This window comes from Macrobrachium rosenbergii, chromosome 54 (assembly GCF_040412425.1).
Source record: "Macrobrachium rosenbergii isolate ZJJX-2024 chromosome 54, ASM4041242v1, whole genome shotgun sequence".
NCBI classification, from domain to species: Eukaryota; Metazoa; Arthropoda; class Malacostraca; order Decapoda; family Palaemonidae; genus Macrobrachium; species Macrobrachium rosenbergii.
In genome coordinates, this window is record NC_089794.1 from 16,592,603 (window position 1) to 16,617,602 (window position 25,000).

General features: G+C 39.1%; 2 protein-coding genes across 4 annotated transcripts in view; one reads left to right on the forward strand and one right to left on the reverse strand.

Annotated features, from left to right (window-relative positions):
- Window positions 1–25,000, reverse strand: part of LOC136834789 (whirlin-like) — an 846,147-nt gene that overhangs the window by 115,296 nt on the left and 705,851 nt on the right. The gene's annotated exons all lie outside the window — the stretch shown is intronic.
- Window positions 8,042–25,000, forward strand: part of LOC136834788 (protein SpAN-like) — a 17,371-nt gene continuing 412 nt past the window's right edge. Inside the window, exons 1-10 of one of the 2 annotated variants that reach the window (XM_067097495.1) lie at window positions 8,042–8,197; window positions 11,631–11,916; window positions 14,621–14,701; window positions 15,377–15,489; window positions 16,564–16,767; window positions 18,025–18,151; window positions 19,127–19,261; window positions 21,215–21,301; window positions 21,841–21,994; window positions 22,460–25,000. The exon at window positions 22,460–25,000 is cut by the window's right edge and continues 412 nt beyond it. In XM_067097495.1, coding sequence (XP_066953596.1) covers window positions 8,150–8,197; window positions 11,631–11,916; window positions 14,621–14,701; window positions 15,377–15,489; window positions 16,564–16,767; window positions 18,025–18,151; window positions 19,127–19,261; window positions 21,215–21,301; window positions 21,841–21,994; window positions 22,460–22,706 — 1,482 coding nt within the window. In that variant the 5' untranslated portion in view covers window positions 8,042–8,149 and the 3' untranslated portion in view covers window positions 22,707–25,000. The remainder of the gene's footprint in view (window positions 8,198–11,630; window positions 11,917–14,620; window positions 14,702–15,376; window positions 15,490–16,563; window positions 16,768–18,024; window positions 18,152–19,126; window positions 19,262–21,214; window positions 21,302–21,840; window positions 21,995–22,459) is intronic. The other variant, XM_067097496.1, reaches the window with a different exon arrangement.

A 25,000-nucleotide genomic window follows, 5' to 3' on the forward strand; every position in this document is an offset into this window, starting at 1 on the left:
TTCTTTTTGACCACCAGCCCACACAACTATTCATTTTAATGTCTAAGTTGCTTCTGTGTGAGTCGTGTATATCATTTTAAAGCGAGAGAGAGAGAGAGAGAGAGAGAGAGAGAGAGAGAGAGAGAGAGGTGAACACATCTACAGAATCACCAATGTCAATTATGCTGATTGTATTTATTTTTCTTTTGTATCTATTTACGCCTTTCAAAACGAAATTAACCGGCCCCTAAACATAGTTACAACCTAATTTGTTTTGACAACTGCTCATCAAGGGCCCGACACGCTAATTTTAAAAACGCATTTATATAAATTCCCCCGAGGCAAATAATGCTGATGTCTGTTTATGCGAATTAAAAATGAAAAATCTAAAATGACTGTCTGGGGCAGAGAGAGAGAGAGAGAGAGAGAGAGAGAGAGAGAGAGAGAGAGAGAGAGAGAGAGAGAGAGAGAGAGAGAGAGAGGGTAGAATAAAAACAATGGGAAATAAGGGGTTTGGGAGGAGTGAGTGGTAAGGGTGAGGGCATACAGGAGGTACAGAGGGGAGGGGGTGATAACAAGAGGGGAGGTGTAGGGGTAAGACTAAGAAGGAGAGTTTTTGGGTAGGGGAAGCGTTGGGAAAAGGGCAAAGGGATAGAAGGAGGTGGAGGAACATGAAAAAGGAATCAGGAACGAGAGAGGAAGAAAAGGTTTTGGCATTTATAAAAAAAAAAAAAAAAAATGGGCATCAACAGATTTGTCTAGAATAGAATACTGACGTGACCAAACGCACAGATCACACAAAACACACACCACTGCAAGGCTGAAGCCCTCTGCTAGTTGATTTGAATTGTATATAGTTGAAATGAACGTAGAATTTAGGCCAAAGGCCAAGCACTGGGACCTATGAGGTCATTCAGCGCTGAAACGGAAATTGACAGTGACAGGTCTGAAAGGTGTAACGGGAGGAAAACCTCAAAGCAGTTGCACTATGAATCAAGAGTTAGGAGAGGGTGGAAAGTAAGATGGAAGAAAGATAATATGAAAGGAGGTACAGTAAAAGGAACGAAAGGGGTTGCAGCTAGGGGCCGAAGGCACGCTGCAAAGAGCCTTAAGCAATGCCTACAGTGCACCACATGAGGTGCACTGACGGCACTACCCCACTACGGGGGCAAGCTGATTTGGATTTGGATTAACAATACCAAAATTTCCTGAACTGATCATTTAACTCTAGTCAACCTCCTCATCATCATAATCCGATGGATTAATCTGAAGCCCACAGCCAACCTGACAAAGAAGTTCTGTTATTATCCACAGACGAGTTTTCAAGCATTTTTATTCAACAGAATCAGGGAGTAACAACTGGAAATCCGGATGATCATCATAATCTGCAAGACTGGTCTTTAAAAACGAGTCTACCTCCCTAAGAAATACTGTGATTATCTTTATTACTATTATTACTATTATTATTCAGATGAACCCCGTTCATATGGGAGAAGCCCACAGGGGCAATTCAAACGTCCACTGAATATCCAAGATTCTGAAGTTTATAAATAAGTGCTTTATGATGTGTGAAGATTTCCGACTTTATCTAACGAAGAAGAGGGTGGTGACAACATGGACTGTTGTTTTTTTAGTTTTCGGTAAAAGAAAACCATTGAGATGAATTTGTCTGTCCGTCCGCACTTTTTTTTGTCCACACGTTTTCTGTCCGCTCTCATATCTTAAAAACTATTGAGGCTAGAGGACTGCAAATGGGTACGTTGATCATCCACCCTCTAATCATCAAACATACCAAATTGCAGCCCTCTAGCCTGAGTAATTTTTATTTTATTTAAGGTTACAGTTAGCCATGATCGTGCGTTTGGCACCGCTATAGGTCCCAACAACACAGACAGTAACACTAGGCTGTGGCTGAAAGTTTCATGGGCCGCGGCTGAGTTTCATGAGCCGTGGCTGAGAGTTTCATGCCGCGTTATATGCTGTACAGAAAACTAGATTGCGCCGAGGAAACTTCGGCGCATTTTTTACTTGTTATCTTTTGGGACTTACATTTGGGCTAGGCGTTGTTCAATTCTTTAGTATTTCTTCCAAACGGACAGACGAGCGGTTTGATAACCATCAGATAAAACAAAAAGTGTCAGGCATTTTGAAAAGCACGTTTAACGTTTCATTGAGCCCAAGTGCCCAGCACACTTTAATGTTTAAGTAATTTGGCCTCAGCTCTCTTTTAAATCCTTGCTTCTTATTACAGTGAAACAGGTAGGTTCTACCCCTCTGTAAACTGCCAGTCCACCAATATGATTTGTACCTTCCATCTCTTTGCTTGTTTATGCTCTGTAACCCCGACCATCTCGTGTGACGTCATCTGGCACACTCAGTATACAGTAATGAATTGACCCCAACACCTTTCCCACAGCACGTGGGATTGTTCCTGGGCTACTGCCCACCAGTCAACCCAGCTGCAAGTGGTTATCAGTGTCCTCTTCAGTAATAGGGTGCGAGGCTATCAACCTTATCCCCCAAAGACTTGCTCATAAACCGGAAGAGTTTGCATATACTAAATTTATATAGTATATGCATGTTTTATATAGTATATATATATGTATAATATATATGCATATATAACATATTATACATATCACACACACATATATACTGTATATAAACGCAAAATTTAAAAAAAAAAGTAAATACATATAAGATGAAACGATACACACCTCCAGAAACAAGATTCTACCAAACAAAAACAAAAAAATGAAAAGAGGTTCACTTAATCGTTTTCAATTTTCTGTCCTAAAACTTCACCGTTAAAAAAAAAACCACGCCGAAATAAGTGTTGTTGTTTAACAATGTCAAATAGAATTTTCTTTCTACCAATTCCACTTTTCCAATTATCTTTTTTTTTCCTTTTTTTTTGTCTCTTTACGAGTCGAGATTTAATCTTCTGGGCCCGTTTTCAGAAACTGTAATTCGGTGATTTTTTTTTTCTGGACCTTTCGCGGGATGGAGGCGTTTCCTTGACAAGGTAAACAAGGTAGGAATTTTCTTTTAATGGTGCACAAACTCTATACAAGAATATCAAGGCAATGCCTTTTTGATTCTGTCCAGACTCTCATCTATTTCTTTATTCTTAAAAGATTACTAATGAGATAAATCAGAATGGGAATTCCTTCTTTAACTGCACAGATTCCTAACAAGGTATTCATCGCAGGGGGTTCCCCGAAGGGAGGTAGTGTCCTTAGTGCACTACCCGTGGTGCACTGTAGGCACTACTAAAAGGCCAATAGTTGAACCCACTTTTAGCTATTTAACTTTACTTCAATTCCCGCTTCCTTTCTTCAATCTTGCTGCCCAACCTCTCTAACTATTACTATTAGTTTCTTTATATCCTTGTACCTCATCTTTACTTTCGGGATCTCTTTATCTTGCTGTCCAACCACTCTAATTCCCTCTTTTCACTGTCTGAAGCGCTGAATGGCAAAAATCAGCCCAAATCTCATAAAAAAACTCAGGACAATTTTTATCTGTAACTTTACATATTATCATCAAGGTACTCAATTTATGCAGGTTATCAAGTATCTTAAGGCTGGACTTTTTTTTTTTGTTTTTTTTTTACCCTAACGGAGTATTCAAAAGGAGCTCAATATAGTTACTTCACTTTGACAAAACAAAACTTTCCAGGGTATAGTTTTTCGTCCACGCGTTAAAAAGATGAAACTGATTGCAGAGCATAGTTCCTTCTTAAAGTTTCTATTTTTAAAAATGAGGTTTAGCTCATACAAGTACTCATAATTAGAAAAGGCTGAAATGAACAATGATTTAAAAATAATATAAACTTTTTCAATACCAAAACATGAGGGTTACACTTTAAGCACAATTATACAAAAATCTTAAATGAATTAAGTTGCAGTGAACAGCTCATTACATAAAAAAAGTCTCCTGTAAAACAAACTTGAGCTATAGAGTTCATTCCATATTTTAAACAGAAAACACTTACCTAAATCATAAAAAGTTTAAATGAGCCGTTATTTTTTTTTTTTAAAGAACTCACGTTACACTTAAGGTAACGAACAGTTCCATTAGGCTTGATTCTTGCCAGAACGGATGCAGTGAACGGCTCTTCATAACACAAAACGTAGAAAAAAAATTGTTCTTACGATCAAACCTAGACTAAACGAAGAACCTTCTTAAACGTAACGTAATATTACCTAAATTAATCCTGCACAAAGAACAAGACACAGGTTCAAATTTCCAAGTGAACAGGGAATTCCAATGCCATTTTAATTAACGGCGCATTTCTGCATTATGAAATAAAAACCCTTTTCGAGGAAACTCACAGGAGGAGGGGCGTATCGTTCAGCGCAATAGATAATTATATTCTCTTTTAATGAGGCCCTGCTAATTGTCAGGTGAGTCTTGATAATTATCGCGGGATTATCGCGGAATAATTGCGTCCTAGAGAATTCCTGGAAAAATGGAACGCTCGGGAATTCTCAGCTGGGTTCTCGAATGCTTCCAGGGAAGGGTATTAGTTCCACGGTGACAAATGATACATACATACATATATATATATATATATATATATATATATATATATATATATATATTATTCACATACACATATACAGTATATATACATATGTAATATATATATATATATATATATATATATATATATATATATATATATATATTCGTATATTTTTTTTTTCGGAATGAGGTTGCCAGCCCCATGACTTCAGTCACTGCCGCAGCTGCAACCCACTATAGTTTATTACACGCGCATGCGCGCGCGCACACACACACATATATATACTGTATATAGATATATATATATATATATATATATATATATATATATATATATATATATATATATTTTATCTCACTAACAGCCACATGCACTTTTATGTCAATTCTGGCATTTGCCAGTGGTCACCCGTTCAGGTAGTGGCCTAAACCACTTTCCTAGAGGCCAGGGTAAGAAAAGATTATTTGACTTCCCGATCTTCAGAATGGTTACACATTACAACAGGTAAAGTTAAATAAACAATCATAAGTTGACGTAATTAAAAGACGTGAGAAAACGATATGGATATTACTGTTATTACTCTGGAAAATAATCAATCTTCACCTAATTAAAAACCATAACAACACGAATAAAATACTTAAAATATGTACCGAAGTTTCTTCGGCGCAATCGAGTTTTCTATACAGCCGCCACAACGTATAATCAAGGCCACCGAATAGATGTCTTTCGGTGGTCTCGGTATAATGCTGTATGAGCCGCGGCCCATGACACTTTAACCATGGCCCAGTGGTGACCTATCCTATATCGTTAACAGAAGCACGATTATGGCTAACTTTAACCTTAAATAAAATAAAAGCTACCGAGGCTAGAGGGCTGCAATTTGTCATGTCTGATGATTGGAGGTAGATGATCAACATACCAATTTGCAGCCCTCTAACCTCAGTAGTTTTTAAGATCTGAGAGCGGACAGAAACGTGCGGACAGACAGACAAAGCCGGCACAATAGTTTTCTTTTACATAAAACTAAAAATGGATATGATGGTCTGCCAATTTCACTCCCAATTCTTCTCAAAAGTTTCTCCCTACCCTTTCTCTTTGTGTTGTAATGTTCCCTTCTTACTGGAGCCCAAAAAACCCTTCAAATGCTCCATCAAAGTCAATTTATTGTGATTCTATAATACATCTGAACTAATAGTGAAAACATGTCTATAAAAAATTATAGGAAGGAGGAAAGTTGCCAACTGCCACGAGAAAAGAAGGGAGTAGGAAGAGTCGAGTTGGTACATGTTGACGAGGAAAGTTGCCACATGCCGACAGCGGCAGTTGCTAGATGTCACTATAGGGAGTTCATACGTTTAAGAGGGTTATTTGCCAAAGGCTACAGTGAATATTGCGTAGAAGAAAAAGGGTTGCATTGTCTTCCATTCGGGAGATGTCCTATTTCGTTATAACAATAGTCTTGGCTGGTGAATAGAGGTGGACTTGAAGTAGTTGTAACAAAGGATCCCATTATATGTGTGTATATACATGGCAGTGGATAGATGGGATCGTAATTACTTTATTCTTTTGAGTGACTTGGCAACACAATAGAACATTTATGAGTCCTTTCAGTAAATATGTATATGTATATGTATATATATATGTGTATGTGTGTGTAGAATAAAAGAAAACTTCGTCACCAGTTAAGAACCGTAAACTTATTAGTCAGCAACCCTTCGCTATTGGCAATAAACCTTACTACATGAAATGAGGCAGGCTGAATGATTTTGGAACCGCAGAAGGCAAATTAGCTCCAACTCTGGTAAAAAATGGTGTGAAGGGCTTTATCAAATGAAAAGACTTTGATTCTCAATTTCCCAAAGGAATCAGTGAGATTGCAATTGGTTGAGGGGTACAAAATAACTGTTGAGTTGGCGGAGGTATCCAGTCAATAAGCATACGAGAGCACTGCTCAATGTAATAACTGTAAAATAAAGGATGACAAGCTACCTTCTGAGTGAGATGAAGTGAATGGAAGTTGGAGGAAGTAAGACAAGTGTCACTAATTTGCTTAAAGGCTCCGATACAATCTCTCAAGGGCAGATATAAAAGCAAAGCTCTAAACAAGGAGGAATAAATCCCATATAATTCAGAAATAGCAGTTAAAAAAAATCCATTTTAACACCCAAAGAGAACACTCAAGTTTTTTAAAGTCAGATTTAGATGGGCCCATGCTGTTACCCCTCTTTGTCTTCACTTTAAAGCTGTGCAATCAAAGTGAAGCAACAACAGCAGTGGCCAAAGGTGGCGCTGATGGCATATAGTCTCACTTGCCCTAGGCCTTTTAAGTTCTGATGATCATGCTCTATATTCTGGTTTTACTAACAGTGTTTACATGAGACTGATATCATAGTTATAATACTTTCATCTTGTGATTTTTCATCCCTTTGTGCATAATCTGTCTGTCTGTCTGTCTGTCTGTCTCTCTCTCTCTCTCTCTCTCTCTCTCTCTCTCTCTCTCTCTCTCTCTCTCACACACACACAAACACACACATATATATATATGTATATATACATTATAATATATATATATATATATATATATATATATATATATATATATATATATATATATATATATATATATATCCATATATATATAAATACACACATACATATATATATATATATATATATATATATATATATATATATATATATATATATATATATATATATATAGAGAGAGAGAGAGAGAGAGAGAGATCAATTTAAGAAAAAGAATGTTTATACTCACTCTGCACATTCAAGTTTTGGTGCCAAAGCACAACTTGACGTGCCATATTGGGAATCTTTTCTGTAACATGAAACAAACGGAAGCAATTCCGTTCTTGGTCCATGTATGTATGCATGTATCTATATATATAATTTACACACACACACACACATATATATTATATAGTATTATATATATATATATTATATAAGATTGTCTTTTACTGGAATCTAACAGTGTAGTATGAATCAGAAGCCCTTAACAACGCTATTTACAAGTCGCAAATATATACAGAAGTTTTGGTATTCGAAACATATGGTTGCAACATTTAAACAGTGTCTTATGGACTTTGGTCTTCGGTATATATATATATATATATATATATATATATATATATATATATATATATATATATTTACAGACATGTATATATATATATATATATATATATATATATATATATATATATATATATATATATATTTACAGACATGTATATATATATATATATATATATATATATATATATATATATATATATATATATATATATATATATATATATATATATATATATATCACATTCTTACGTTCCTCTAGTTATTCATATTCTTGCAGTATAAGCACATCTATCTCAATGCCTAACAGAAGTCACGAACTGAAATTCAAAACCAGAAATCCCAGGATTCGTCCCAATTCTTTCGCCCACCACAAAAAAAAAAAAAAAAAAAAAAAAAAAAAAAAAAAAAAAAACGCCAACCCTTCCGTCGTACGTGAGAAAATCATATACAAAACCGAGCAGGCAAAACCAGCAGGTGACGGAGTTTTAAGCAGGGGTCTCCGCTTTCAGTAGTCGAGGAACTACGCTGGAGATTTCAATCGAAATGGCCTTGCTGTCACTGAGCTACCTGGTTGTTGCCGTGGTTTTACAGGTATGGAGCTTAATTCCTATTCGTTTTAAAAAGGCACACTGCTGTTTGTTTATTTGGTCTACCATCTACTTTCAAGTTTTGGCATTCCCTTTCTGCTTCCGTTTTCCCTGACCGATGACACGTCGTGAAAAGTATGTAGTTCGACTAACAAGCATCCTGAGAGCACCGATAAAGTGCTCTCATGATCAATTCATGATAACTTCACGAGAATTCATGATAAATTCAGGATAATTCATGATAACTTCAGGATAATTCATGATGACTTCAACATAATTCATGATAAATTCATGATAAATCCAGGATAATTCATGATAAATCCAGGCTAATTCATGATAAATTCAGGATAATTCATGATAAATTCACGATAAACCCAGGATAATCCATGATAAATACAAGATAAATTCTGGAAAAATTGCCTCACACCAGTTCCTCCTCTTTATGAACATTCGGACTAATGACAAGTCTAAGACGCCATTGCAGTTCTTGCACAAGTAAATTACCCCTTCAATTTCTTGGTGGCTGACCCTGGTATACTATTTGAAAGCGCAGTACATAAGTTGTGTGCGGAGTCTCTTTCCTTTCTAGCTAACACATCAGCAAGATTGACTAAATCTATGAAAATTGGTACTACAATACGACCTTAAATTTAGGCATAAAATTGATGAACAGTGGAACTATTTTTCTCTTTGCTGTTATGGACAAAATCTATGGAACTCAGAATCATAATTTCACATTGCAGTTATGTACAAAATCTATGGCAATTGGAACCATAATTTTGCCTTCCAGTTGTGTATAAAACCCATAGAAATTGAACTACAATATAATTTGGTTATAGGAACAAAATCTAGGGAAATCGCATTCATAATTTAACATTTTGCAGAAGCCCTTACCTATCCCATTTGACAGAGATCCCTTCATCCAAGGGACACTTACAATGATAAGGTGGAAAAATATCGGTGCAAACCTGCATAAACAGATGGACAAACTCCTTTTTACATCTGTTCGTGATAGTGTATCTTTGTACCAAGTTTGACTGAAATCCCCCCAACCATGCGAGAAGAGTTGCCAAGTCAAGGTGAATAAGATATATACACTGACAGACAGGTAGGTGGATAGATAGACTGCTAACTGACATAAAAACAGACAGACAGATAGGCAATCTCCTTTTGCGCATCTATATGTGACGGTCTATCGTTTTACAAACTTTGGCTAGGATCCCTTCAACCATGTAGGTGTTGTGATGACAAGGTAAGCGCGACAAGATGCACTGATAGACAGCCTTGCAAACAGATAGACGGACGATCTCACCTCATTTATTGTGGCTCATCAGTACATGATGAGTAACAGCTCTTGTATATTCTTGGGGAGGGGGATGTCAGTTTTGAAGACTAATGATGTTACATTTCATCTTAATCACTAAATCAATCAATTACCAAAGACCTTTGTACCACGTTTGACCAAAATCTGTTCACCCATATAAGAGAAGAAGAGATAAAAAGCCAAGTGTGAGGAACATACAGAAGGACATCGGACAAACACATAGACAGGAAAACACGCCAACACAACTTTGTTGGTAAATGACAAATAAAGCCAAAAGTATGACGTTTTCTGTCTACTGAGCTTTGGAGTTCTCCTGCAAGCAATGTCGACTTTTGAAAATACAGAGGCCAATGGAATGGGAATCCTAATAACCCCAAGTGACCCAGATCTGAATATTCCATGAAGTTCCAAAGCTAAGACCTCCCTCTTAAAGACTGGGAGATTACAAACGTCAAGGAAAGCAGAAGCAGATTGTGAATTCCAAAGTTTTTGGTGCACAGACAAGACAAGCATAAAAGTGTTGTTAATAGGAGATTCACATTAAAATGTCCAGGAAACAACAGTGAATGGTACTTGAGATTTAATGTAATATAATTTAAAGGAACATTCACCACTGCTTTAGATTTTATGACTTTTTTCCTGTGTTATAGTGGCTATACAATAACTTTTTTATTTATCTGTTTATTTTTTGTTTGCCCTCTTCTTTTTTACTTTTCTCCAATGTAGTAATTATATGAAGCCTGTTTTGTAAGTTGATGGCATTTTAAGTTTTTTTTTATATGAATAGTTGTATCTTCAGTATTGTTATAATCATTTCAAGAATGAAACCCCAAGATAAGTGTATCACGTTATCATAACTAACAATAATCCAGGCAGAACTTTATATAAAATATATTGAACGTATTAAATCTTACAGATAAATCGTTTAAACTTACAGGATTTTTTTTTAACCCTCATCACTGCGCGTGTTAATAGCTCGTCACATGGTTTGTCCATTGAATGTTAGTGTGTGTGTGTGTGTGTGTGTGTGTGTGTGTGTGTGTGTGTGTGTGTGTGTGTGCCTACTGTCTCCAAAACACACCGAGTTATCTTGTATGTCTCAGTTGTGTTTTGTTCCCTGTTTACAAACCGCGATGATGCAGTTTCTTTAATGACTATTCCTGAATCGTGACGCGGAATATAAGCAATGGACACTAAGCCACAGTAATCGTCTTCTGGAAACTGCAGAGAATAAATTTAGCGTTTCGTTTTAGTCAAGACAATCGGTAGAGTCCGTGTGGGGTATAAACTGATAAACTGTGACGTCATATAAAACATTGTAGTCTATGATGTACAAAAAAAATCCTATAGTACATATCATGTAAATACCATTGGCATGAAGTTAGCACCGCTTTGTGAAAATTAGTCATTATAAAATTTGTTTAAAGATAAGACATTGCATAAATGAAACCCTTCAACCAATGAATTTAAATGTGTAAGCTTTTTCTCTGAAGTGGCATCACTCAAATTTAGAATTACGTAGACTGAAAGAGGATAAGTCGAGTCTGATAAATGAAAAACGAAGTTGCAGAACGTGACTAAAAGACTTCGGTGTCACCTTATGCCACGTAACCTGAAAGGTCAAAATGTCCCTGAACCCCGCCCCCAATCACCCCCCCACTTTAGGATTATTTTTTAATATTAATAAAGAGACGACTGAGTCACTTGTCATAAGCTTCTCAGGCCCACCCGAAGGACCCTTTCCTGCCCAATTGAAAAAGAAATGAAGCAAAATGAAAGAGGCGAAAAGAAAGAAAGGGCAAAATAAAAGACACACACAAAAGCGTTCTGCCAAAAACAGCAAAAAAAAAAAAATAAAAAAATAATAAATAAAATGAAAAAAGAAAGAACCTTCTGTACCGTCTATGATGCAGACTGTCAGCGGGTCTCCCTCCCCCTCCCCCCAAAAAAAGCGGGGAGGGACTTGTATATACACATACTTTCTCCCCCTTCTTTCCCGACGCAGGATAATACAGCCGAGTCTCCCTCACCCCCCCCCATAAAAAAAAAAGTACCAAGGGGAGGGAGGGAGATGTGTATATACAGACTTTCTCGCCCTTCTTTCCCGACACAGGATAATATAGCCCGGGCGGTGTGGGAGCCCATACACTCTGAGGAGACTATTCTCATCGAACTTGAAAAAAACCCTCAAAAACTTCCACAGCCAGGTGAGGGCGGCGGGGACGTCGTCTTCCAGACGGAGCCGGGCGGCACCACCATCATCGGCGACATGGTCCTGTCGCTCGAACAGTACGAGAACCTGTTCTCCTCGCGCCCCCGGAAGGGAGTCTCCGACCCCCAGATGATGTGGCAGAAGGAGAAAGGACACCCGGTCGTGCCTTACAACATCAGCGGTGATGGTAATAATATGCCTGTTTTTGTGTGTTTACGCTATTGGAAAATATAAAATTTAGGATAAAGGTCAAACGCTGGGACCTGTGGAATATATAATTTAGGTCAGAGGTCAAGCGATGGGACCTAGAGGTCATTCAGCAGTGCAAATAATGTTGGAACTTTCAGGTGAGGGTGGAAAGCAAGATGGAAGTAAGAGGATGTGAATATAGGTACAGTAAAAGGAATGAATGGGGTTGTACCTGGGGGCGGAAAGAACCTTAAGTAATGCCTACAGCGCACTGTGTGAGGTGTACTGAAGGCACAACTTCCCTACGTGCTGTATGTGGTATACGTTTATGGATGGGGTTGTTACTATAAAAAAGTTTTTAGGGTAAAATCATCCACAGTGATATCGTGCTGGTCCTCTGGGAACTAATGTTCTTCTTATGAAGTGCTTCTTCACTTGATCCAAGTGAAGAGGCATTTTATTTAGGAAGTGTGAGAGCTCTTGAGAACCAATAAACCACAAATAGCTATAATATATGAGTTGATATATCCCTCTGGTGATCTTTGTCATAGGTACCCGAGACATGATATTGAGCTTTATCAAAATTTTAAAATGATGAAGCTAATATTTTTTGAGTTAGACTTCTAGATTTTTTAGAAGTTTGTGAAGAGACAAAGGAGGGAATGGGTGACACCTGAAAGCCAAAGAGCAATGCAAACTGGGGCGAAAGGACGCTGGAAAGATCCTTCACTGCCGAGTACATTCTGCTGTTCAAAGCAAACTGTAATCGGTAACGTCTTAGGTCTGAATCTAGAGCAGGGCGGTATGTGTGTGTGTGTGTGTGTGTGTGTGTGTGTGTGTGTGTGTGTGTGTGTGTGTGTGTGTGTGAAAATGGGTCTTGACTTCGAAGGCAGTGAGGACGGGCTCAGAATCAACCATGCAGAGGAGCCATTATGAAAACTGATTGCTAAATATGCGAATTATAAAAATAAATGGAAACTAATATTAAATATGCATCAAGGTGGAAATCCCTAACTATATACGATGTCCATAACTACTTCAATAAAACTGGTGACCGACAAGCTTCTTTTGACATAAATGTGACAAAAGCTTTCCTTTATAAAAAAAAAGACACTTTTTTGGACCATGAATAAATATTTAATAAAATAAACTATGCCAACTGTATAAATAAGGAAAGGGAAGTCGCTGAATCATAAATAGTCGAGTTCACGGAAAATTATTTAGGGAGGGGTGGGACTCCCTTGCTGGGTATGATACCCTCTTCAGCTGTGCACCGCTGGCAACCCATACTGATGCCTTCTGCCCATATGCTATAGTTCTTATGGGGTAGTTGTACAATAAGATATAGGTTAGTTAGGAGCATAACGATAGAAGTCAGATCACTGGTGTCTACTGCATTCCACGAGTTTTACTGCAGTAGATAGTGTACTGGGGAGACTGGCAGAAGTATAACATTTAGAGTAAAGGAGCATAGCAAGTTAAGTTTAGTTAAAATTATAGTGCAACCATAACCCAAATGCCAGAATGCACAAAATGGGTTTCAAGTATTAAGCCATAGTCTATAAAATCAGTTGCGGGGACGTACCTAAGACAGTAGAAGGCGCACTCACATCAATAAACAACACTTTCCGTAACAAAAGTTCAGTCAAGAAAGGCAAGGTCACAAGTCCATCAATATGCAAATCAATAACATTGATGAACTGTCGTGACTTCTGTGCCACAGTGCATACTGCCGCATCTCCTCTCTCCTCACAGGCGTCGGCGCTGACAACCAAGAGGCGACATCGAGCCCTGACCATCCCGAGAAACAACGAAGGCTTGGTTCCTGCCAAAACTGACGTGGGGCTTCTAGAAGGTCGTCGTAGATCGGAACTGACCATCCATGATTCTACGACTTGTCTGTCATTGAACACAAGTGGCCTTTTCACTCTGATGACCCATTTTTATTTGCTTGTTAACATTTTTGTTTGTGGTCCTATAAAGTGGCTCTGTAAAATTGTCACATTTTAGTCTCAAGATGTCAGTAGCAAGCTTAAGCTTACAGTTTGATTAAAATACAGACGAGACATCATATACTTACTTTGGATTTTAGCCTAGAGATATATTGCATTCACACATGGGATGAAACTGCAACCCTCAGGTCCATGTTAAGTGTTTTTTGACCTCACAAGTAGACAGTCGACCACATACTCCAACAGGGAGAACAAATTCCTCCCCAAACATATGCAAAGAGGTCAGGTTTTAGAGGCTCAACGGGAGGGGGAAGGTGCTTAGGGCATGAGGTCGCAGCCTCACACCACAATTTAATGTATTACGAGTCTAGTTCTTCTTTAACTTAGGGAATGGGAGCGGGTTAGGGATGTGGGGTTCGCAGCCTCATGCTGTCTGAAAATATAATCTATTCTGTTAGATGTCCACCTAGTGTCTCTTTCCATAGGAAAGTTACCAAGTAAGTAATGCACATATAATCTATATACAAATATATATAATATATATATATAACTTGATATTTTTTATGTTTTTTCTCTTCAACACTCTCTCTCTCTCTCTCGCTACTTCTCCTGTTACCTCCCTTCTCTTTTAACTTCTCCTCTACCTCCTTCTTTCATTTCTCTCTCTCTCTCTCTCTCTCTCTCTCTCTCTCTCTCTCTCTCTCTCTCTCTCTCTCTCTCCCCGTGTGATGATATTTATCATTTTTGAAGGGGAAGAATTCCTGAAAGCCGTCAGTGGCGGGATGCAGCACTGGGAAAACAACACCTGCGTCAGGTTCCGCCACGTCACAGGTAAACACTTCAGAAGCCGCCCGCTTCAATACGCTTCAGCGCCGCTTCACTTCATCTCCGCTCTCTTTTCCAATGTCCCTTTAAACTCTGCTGCTTCATTTCGTCTCTGCTTCACCCGAAAATTCACTACACTTCAATAAAGCTTCCACTTCGGCGGTGCTTCATTTTATCTCCGCTTCATTTCATCAGTGCTTCCGCTTTCACTTCATCTCCGCTCTCTTCCCAATGTCCCTTTAAACTCTACCGCTTCATTTCGTCTCTGCTTCACCTTAAACGTCAGTTCAATACCGCTTCCACTTCGGCGGTGCTTCACTTCATCTCCGCTTCACTTCATCGGTGCTTCCACTTCTCCACCGCTTCATGTCAGCTTTACATTAATGACACTTGAATTCATCTCAACTCACTTCATTTCGTTATCACTTTAGCTCCACTTCTCTTCACTGACATTTCATTTCAATGTCTATTTACTGAATTCCCGCTTCGCTTCAACTTCGCTTCACTTCGACGACGCTTCAAATGAAAACTTGTCATTCAGTTTATGATTTTTAAATTATCCTAATTTGTCGTTGACATATTTTTGTGTATGTGCAGAGGAAAATGTCATGCTCACTGCTGAATGAATTATATATATATATATATAAATATAACGGCCACATTATTATATTTTGCGACTAGGGAATGACCGGTCCTTCATCAATTTCTTCGTGGGCGACGGGTGCTGGTCCCGCATAGGACGCAGGCTGGACAACAAGCCGCAGGATATCTCTCTGGGCCGAGGATGTCAGTTTGTAAGCTCCTTTTAACTTGTGAAAGTCTCTCTCTCTTTCTCTCTCTCTCTCTCTTTATAAAAGTATTCTGCAAGAAATTTCTCTTCTTTGGGATTTAAAAACCTGTCGATAATGCGGTATCTATTGCGCTTTTTTTTCTCTCTCACACGCGCATGCATGCGCTCACGCACGCACGCACGCGCGCGCGCGCGGGCACACACACAAACGCATGGACACAGTATAACTCATAAATACCTTCACATATTCTAAGGTGAGAAAGATTCTATGCTATTCCACGTGGAGCTCTCTCTCTCTCTCTCTCTCTCTCTCTCTCTCTCTCTCTCTCTCTCTCTCTCGTTATAGATTTTCAGGTTCAATTCTTGTCGAGGACGGTAATTCAGGCGTTTAATCATAAAAGAATTGCAATTCTGATGACTTAAGCAGTGAATTATGTACTTGTTGGCCATTCGATTCTTAGGGGTGGACCTAGAGGATGGCTAGAGAGAGAGAGAGAGAGAGAGAGAGAGAGAGAGAGAGAGAGAGAGAGAGAGAGAGAGAGAACAATTACCCGTGAATGAGCACTGCTCTGTAAAAATACACATACAAAATCGGAGGGCCTCGACGATGCAATCCTCACACCAACCACATACTATGCCCTCCCCCCTCCCCCTCTCTAACGCATGCATCATTTAAAGGTTTCCACCGAAAACTATTTCTCTCTCGCCCTCTCTCAAACGCAGGCATCATTCAATGGTATACCGCCGAAAACTCTCTCTCTCTCTAACGCAGGCATTTTTTAGAAGTACCCCACCAGATACAATCTCTCTCTCTGTCTCTCCGTCTGTCTATGGTATCCTACCAAATACTATTTCTCTCTCTCTCTCTCTCTCTCTCTCTCTCTCTCTCTCTCTCTCACACACACACACAAAAGCACCATTTAAAGGTATCTCACCAAATACTATCTGTCTGTCTGTCTCTTTAACGCATGCATCATTTAAAGTTATCCCACCAAAAAAAAAACACACACACACTCTCTCTCTCTCTAACGCAGGCGTAATCATTCAATAAGAGGCACCCCGAAAACGGCCTTTTCAGATGGGGACGGCCGCCCACGAGATAGGCCACGCCCTGGGCCTCCTGCACGAACACATGCGCACGGACAGGGACAGCTACATCGAGATCATCGAGAAGAACATCCAGAGGGGGAACGAACACAACTTCTACAAGGAGACCAGCAAGTGGTACAGCAACTACGACGTCAAGTACGACTACACGTCGCTCATGCACTACACGGGCGAGGTAGGCTGTGCGTGGGGTCGTCCGTCGTGTTCTGAGATGTCGAGATTGCAATGTAAAAGGTCTTCGGTTTCAGCGGAGGAGGTCGTGCAATTTTGAGTTACTAAGGATAAAGGTCCCTTGAGTTTACATCGAGTTAGGTCGTGTACGGTCGTCGTGTTAGATATCGTGTGACAATGAGAAGGTCTTGAGTTCAAGTTGAGGTGGTCGTGCAATTTTGAGTTACTAAGGATAAAGGTCCCTTGAGTTGACAGTGAGATAGGTCGTGTTAGATATTGTGTTACAATGAAAAGGTCTTGAGCTTAAGTTGAGGTGGTCTTGCCATTTTGAGTTACTAAGGATAAAGGTCCCTTGAGTTTACAGTGAGATAGGTCGTGCGAGGTCGTCGTGTTAGATATCGTGTTACAATGAAAAGGTCTTGAGTTTAAGTTAAGGTGGTCGTGCATTTCTGAGTTACTAAGGATAAAGGTCCCTTGAGTCTACAGTGAGATAGGTCGTGCGAAGTCGTCGTGTTAGATATCGTATTGAGTTTAAGTTGAGGTGGTCGTTTTCGAGTTACAATGGGGAAGTCCCTTGAGTCTTGAGTGAGTGAGGTCATGTAAGGTCGTCGTGTTAGATATTCATATTGCAATGAACAAGACTATAGTTAAAGCTGAGTGGTCGTGCATTTTTTAGTTACGAAGGGAAATGCTAACCGAGTTTACTGTGAGGTAGGTCGTGTAAGGTCTTCGTGCTAGATGCTGTTACAATAAAAAGGTCTTGAGTTTGAGGTGAGGTCAATTGTGTTCTCAAGTGTCGAGGAGAAATATCTTGAGTCTACAGCGAGATAGGTCGTGCAAGGTCATGCCTTTCTGAGATAGAAGGACACTCTGAGTTACTGCGCGATAGGTCGTGCATTTTGCAGTAAGGTAGGCCATGCATCTTTCACTTTTGAAGGAAGAGACCTTGAGTCTATAGCTTACTATTTTGAATAAAAGTTTCTCATTCATAACATGAGTCTTGTAGGTCATTAATTCTGAGCTCAAGAGGAAAAGATAAAAGTTTGGAGTAATTTAGGTCTAAAAGTTTTACAGAGTTTCATGCTTATTTCCCCCTACTGCCAGTCTTTGAAACGCTCCTCCCCCTTCCACTTTCCGTGATTCTTACAGCCTTCTACTCTTCTTCATTCTCTTACCCGTTTCCTTCGGACCTGAATTAGATTAGGCCATCGGTCTCTTAAAATTCTCTCCCTAAACCACCCCCCCCCCCGTCTCCCATCAGGCCTTCAGCAGGAATGGAGGACTGACGATACGCAGCGGCGACCCCCTAAAGCAAGGGATGCTGGGCAGGAACCGCGTGATGTCACACAGAGATCGTATCATAGTCAATAGGATGTATGGATGCCTTAGTAAGTATGAATTTCGTTCGAGTTACTCTAGCTGAATAGAATAGAATATAGAATTTAGCCAAAGGCCAAGCGCCGGGACCTATGAGGTCATTCAGCGCTAATATGGAAATTGGGAGTAGAAAAGTTTTAAAGGTGTAGCAGGAGGAAAACCTCGCAGTTGCACTGTGAAACAATTGTTAGGAGAGGGCGGAAAGTAAGATGGAAGAGCGAGAATATGAACGCAGCTACAGTAAAAGGTATGAAAGTAGTTGCAGCTAGGGGCCGAAGGGACGCTCCAAAGAACCTTAAGTCATGCCTACAGTGAACTGCATGAGGTACACTGATGGCACTAACCCCCTACAGAGTACTCTAGCTGAGTTTAAGGGCCACGCTGTGATTCGTTGGCTCTGTCTTAAGACTTTCTTGCCTCACAAGTCTCAATGTGACCCACATCTGCTAGAACTTGAACTTTAAGGTCTGTTTTCCCCCTTTACTTTGTCATATCTCCAACCACACTGGCCCACTGAGGCTAACACAGGACCTCTAAGGACTGTTGTCTACATATATGTCACCACTTTTGCCAACAAATGTAACAAGGTACCCCTTTTTTCAAAGAGTACAAATTCAAAAATTTTGCAACAAAATACAAAGGGCTACTAAAACAGCTACTTATTTTTCCTAAATTAACAAAAATCACTTATTCTACCAAGGTCATAAAGTTACTTATTTTACCAAAAGCTGAAAACAAACTTCCCAATTTTGCCAAAACAAGTTATCCATTGAACCGAAAAATAATAAAAGTAGACTGCTTTAGCGAGATATAAAAGACAAAGCAGTCACCTGCTCTAGGGAGAAATAAAACAAAAGTACCCCTTTTACAAAAATAACTAAAAGTAACATAAAATCTGTCCTGCCAACTCAATCGTGAAGTCACCTGTGAAATCAGCTGAGAAATCCAGATCGCTTCTAAAAGCCCATTTCCCACCATGCTTGCAGATATGTGGCTCGACGACTGTGCATTACTTCAAGATCCTTGCCAAAATGAGGGCTACACAGGGCCAAACTGTGAGTGTGTCTGCCCAACTGGGACGACGGGGGCCAAATGCGAAACAATTCTCCATGACTATTACTGTAAGTATTGATGAAATTCTAACTCAGGATCTGTCTACATCCAGTGTAAGTCATTTCCCTTAGTCCTAAGTCAAGTCTTTGTCAGTTTTGGGTGTCTACGTGAGTAATCTTCCTTTGTTTCAACAGAGCACTTCTTTAACTCACAGCACACAATAGCCCAATGAAGTCAACAGTTCAACACAGCTAAATTTGCCACTTACAATGCGCTGCTAATCAGCCTAAGCTGCTATTCATATCAGCCTAAGCTGCTACCCACAATCTGTGGGTTGACAGTCATATTCCTCTGCCCTCAGTTAACATCCCTTTGCCAACTTTCAGGTAGCTAACTATGTAATATTCATCTATCTTTAGCCAACCACCCAATGTCAATCTTTGGTACTAGAGGAAAAATCTCACTTTGCCTTCAGTTCACTATACCTTTCGTTTTCAGTCAACAACCTTCATGTATCCTCGCTGATGCTGCCACTCTATACAGTAATATTTCAGTTGATTACAGGAGATATAAATGACAAAGACCAATGTTAATTTATTAATGCAGGAAACGACTGAGATGCATAGATATATTATCTTATTTATATAATGTATAAGTTGTTAATGTCAACACTATATCAAAGGTATGATGATTCTGATTCTTCTTCCTCTCAACTCTAGAAGAAATCTGTTGTGTTCTGGACAAATGACGACCAAAAACTAGAGAAGTTCTCTTCTCTCTCGATGAACAACTGATAACGACTGCTTGGTGACTAGTAATTATTCCGAAATGGGTTTCCTTTGCATTATAGCCCTGGACCTTTGAAAGCAATGAAAACTGGTTAGGTGACATGAGGCCAGGTAGTGTGACTCTTGGACCACTATAAACAAAGTCTTCTGCAAGAAGGATTCTGACAATCTAAATAATACAAAGTACACCTGAAATTAAAAAATGATACATGGAATACTAGTAACAAAGAATCCTCTCAATGCAGGATCCACACTCTTAGTCACAAGAATTCCATCTTATTCAGTACAGGCAACAGGCTATGAATTCTTAGGAGGTGTATGGTGACAGAGTGACAGTGGCATGAAGATGTCTATCCGGGCATCTAAGGCTCTGGTGCAAAATGACTAATAACGTAAATGCCTCACCAATGCGATGAGAGTTACTGAAGTATAAATTTCCACCAGAGAATGCCATCACAGCCTCATGGGTTGGGTCTCTTTGCTCTTAACCCTAGAACTCTGGTCATTCCTTGTGTGGTGTATAGGCATAGTCAGTGTTCCTGCAGGCTCTGGACCGGATGACTCCTTACTATAGACAAATTTGATCCTCCTTAGGCTATTTGTACATTGCGTCCATTCACTGACAGCCACAATGAAGCATGTTACAGGCAACGAAGGAAAAAAGTGTGTAGATTCTACAGCAAACTATTCTACTGACGGCTCTCCTAGAAACAGCAGTTCTCAAAGACTTTTGATGCATTCTCCTTCACTTGCACCTCTGCCTAATCCTTAAATGAGGTAAATCCCTGCTCATCTTGAATATACAGTAATTCCTTCGAGATTAGTTATAGATTTACACTGTGAACTTTTACTTTAGTTTTCATTTTAGAACTCCAGTGTGGTAGCAAATCTCATTAGACTGATTGGTGTGACATACAGGCGGAAGTTAGGATGTCTCTGGCAACAAAATGGCTGTGACTGTCTGTCCATGTGACCTAAATTGTGTAATACCATGACAAACACTCTACCATCAATGGAACAGCAATAACTTTAATCTCCCTTTATCCAAAGACAACATCCTTTGGTCGACTTCTTCTTTTTATCCAAACTCAACAACCCTTCACCTATCTTCAAGCAGGAATACAGGTCAACCTTCCTTAACCCCCAACCAACCAAGACCTTTTGGGAGAGAAGGGGAAAAAAAAAAAAAAAACAGCTGACACTCTAACTCATAACTTCCATTTTCTTTCACAGTTAACAGGATGTCAAACTGCAGTATGGTAATCAAAAAAAACGACACGACCATCACGACACCAAACTATCCCAATTTTATGCAGCCAGGTAACTGTTTATCTGTTGTTCATTTATAGGGGTATGTTTTCTCAAACTATTTCTATACTTTTCACTTTCAACCCTTTATTTGATCTCTTGTAATGTTTCAAACTACACATTGTAATTAATTTGCTTCTTTCTTTTTTCATCCTAATTTCTATTTTTAAAAAATTTTTGTAATGTTAGATTAATGGCGCAAGTCAACCCTTTCCCATCATCAATGGTATGACAAATTCCCATTCTTGCCCATCATTTTGAGGTGCCTAAACTACTATATATATCTGCTACTGTTGATGGCACAATTTCTGCTTCCTTCCCAACTAATTGTGGTGTCCTGTAAATATCAACCTTTTCTTTCTCCAGATACTTGGTATGTATCATTACTTTATCTCTAATTTATTCACTCTCTCGCCACTGTCTGTAATCCTCAAGTTTCTGTTGATGTGATACACTGCATCTGCTGTTCTAGACGTCACAACCTCTCTCCCCTACCTCCACATTTATCCTGAAGTTGAATGAAGTCTTAAGTCTTTGCTCTGTCCAACCAGACACTTGGTGCGTGTATGAGATCAAGGCGCCAGAAGGACAGATGATCAAAGTTACGTTCGATGAATTCAGCTTGGAGTCCTACTCCACCAGCCAGTGCTCCTTGGGTTCCCTTCGCCTCATGGAGAATCAAGATGACAGCATTGCAGATACGCTGTAAGTTGTGAGGTCATCACTTTGGAAAGCCAAGGGATATATGACAGCAAAAATGACAATTGGACCTAAATCAGCATTTACGGTTAGGTAGACTAAAAGCACCTGAACTTCTTAACTTGTTCCCACTCTTTTGGATACGCTCACCACAACCAGCCTTATTCCTCAACCAAATTCGCGCCTTGCAATGGTAATTATATTCGAAGAGTGTGAAGAAATTGAAAAGCTATAAGGTTAGTGAGGTTGTTAAAAATACAAGTTCTTCGGTGCACTGTAACAACATGAGTAACTTCCTTTTTAGTCCTGCACCAAAGAAACTGATCCTTCCCCGTCTAGTAAAACATGAAAGAAAGAATGCCGATCTTCTCTTGGCAGTGATCAACTCAAGGAAATCAAATTCACTCCTAACTTAAAATTCCACTTGCACTGAAATATGCAGCAGACAAATCACGATCCTTTTTCTTCCAGGGCTTGTGGGGAGCACTTCGAAGATGGGGACGACTACAGATCAAAAACCAATGAACTCATTATGTACCTGGACATCTGGAAGAACAGCAAGAGGTCGAAGGGCTTCAAGGCACATGTGGCCTTTCTGAGCACTGATGAGACCCCACGTGTAATCCCAAACGGGATCCCGGACTTTGGCCCCAGCGTTTTACTTCTCGTGGCTACGTCTCTCATGTGCTTGATGGTAAAAACAATTTCCTTTCTCTGAAGGAGACAGTAAGTCTCTCTCTGCTGTGTAATTCCTTTGTGGTCACCTGTTTCCTGTGTTTGATGGTGAAAACAATAGGTCTCTACACTATATAACGCCTTCGTGTTTCTCTTTCCTTTGTTTGATGGTGAAAACAATAGGTCTCTCTACTATGTAATTCCTCATTGGTTATCTCTTCCTTTGTTTGATGGCGAAAACAGGAGGTCTCTATACTATGTAATTCCTCTGTGGCAACCTCTTTCCTTTGTTTAATGGTGCAAACAATGTGTCTCTCTACTATGTAATTCCTCCTTGGTTACCTCTTCCTTTGTTCGATGGTGAAATTTCACACAACAGGTCTCTACACTATACAATACCTTAGTTTTCATCTCTTTCCTTTGTTTGATGGTGCAAACAATAGGTCTCTCTACTACGTAATTCATTTGTGGTCACCTGTTTCCTTTGTTTGATGGTGTAAAAAAAAAGATTTCTCTCAATTCCTGTTTGATGGTGAGAAAAAAAAAAAAACAGGATTCTCTTAATACCTCTGTGATCACCTCATTCCTTTGCCAGAAGGTAAAAACAACAAGTTTCTCTGCTATAAAAAACCCTCTGTGGTTACCTCGTTGCTTTATTTGAGGGTGAAGACAAGACAGTTCTCTAATTCCTCTGCGGCCACTGCATTCCGCTGTTTGGTGTTGAAAATAATGCTCTTTCTCTAATTCCTCTGATTCCACCTTTTCCTGGTGTTTAAAATAATGGAGTTTTCTAATTCCTCTGATCCCACCTTTTCCTGGTGTTTAAAATAATGGAGTTTTCTAATGACTCTGTTTCCACTTTTCCCTGGTGTTTAAAATAATGGGGTTTTCTAATTCCTCCGTTTCCACCTTTTCCTAGTGTTTAAAACATTGGAGCTTTCTAATTCCTCTGATCCCACCTTTTCCTGGTGTTTAAAATAATGGAGTTTTCTAATTCCTCTGATCCCACCTTTTCCTGGTGTTTAAAATAATGGAGTTTTCTAATTCCTCTGATCCCACCTTTTCCTGGTGTTTAAAATAATGGAGTTTTCTAATTCCTCTGATCCCACCTTTTCCTGGTGTTTAAAATAATGGAGTTTTCTAATGACTCTGTTTCCACTTTTCCCTGGTGTTTAAAATAATGAAGTTTTCTAATTCCTCTGTTTCCACCTTTCCCTGGTGTTTAAAATAATGGAGTTTTCTAATGACTCTGTTTCCACCTTTTCCTGGTGTTTAAAATAATGGAGTTTTCTAATGACTCTGTTTCCACTTTTCCCTGGTGTTTAAAATAATGAAGTTTTCTAATTCCTCTGTTTCCACCTTTTCCTGGTGTTTAAAACAATGGAGTTTTCTAATGACTCTGTTTCCACTTTTCCCTGGTGTTTAAAATAATGGAGTTTTCTAATTCCTCTGATTCCACCTTTTCCTGGTGTTTAAAATAATGGAGTTTTCTAATGACTCTGTTTCCACTTTTCCCTGGTGTTTAAAATAATGAAGTTTTCTAATTCCTCTGCTTCCATCTTTTCCTGGTGTTTAAAACAATGGAGTTTTCTAATTCCTCTGATTCCACCTTTTCCTGGTGTTTAAAATAATGGAGTTTTCTAATGACTCTGTTTCCACTTTTCCCTGGTGTTTAAAATAATGAAGTTTTCTAATTCCTCTGTTTCCACCTTTTCCTGGTGTTTAAAACAATGGAGTTTTCTAATTCCTCTGATTCCACCTTTTTCCTGGTGTTTAAAATAATAGTTTTTAATTTCTCTGTTTCCTTTTGTCCTGGTGTTTAAAATAATAGTTTTCTAATTCCTCTGATTCCACCTTTACCTGGTGTTTAAAATAATGGAGTTTTCTAATTCCTCTGATCCCACCTTTTCCTGCTGTTGTTCGACTAGCAAATTTCCTCTGTGGTCACTTCTGTTTTTTTGGACAGCGAAAACAATCCCTTTCGTCACTACATTACCTCTTTGAGATCATCTAATCCTCTGCTTGCGCTCTTTGTTTATTTTGTTGGTGAAAACAAATGTTTTCCTATTAATTTCCTTGAACAGTCATGGGTTTAGTTTCCTTTGTTTCATAGTGACCCTGATCCCTATCTTTTGATAACGAGACCAGCAGCTATAATTTTCCATTAATCCCCTGTATTAACGATTACCCGTTTTCTTTTCATTTCTCAATGGTCACCCGTTTTCTTTTCATTTCTCAATGGTCACCGGTTTTCTTTTCATTTCTCAATGGTCACCCGTTTTCTTTTCATTTCTCAATGGTCACCCGTTTTCTTTCTTAACTATATTTCACGGGCAA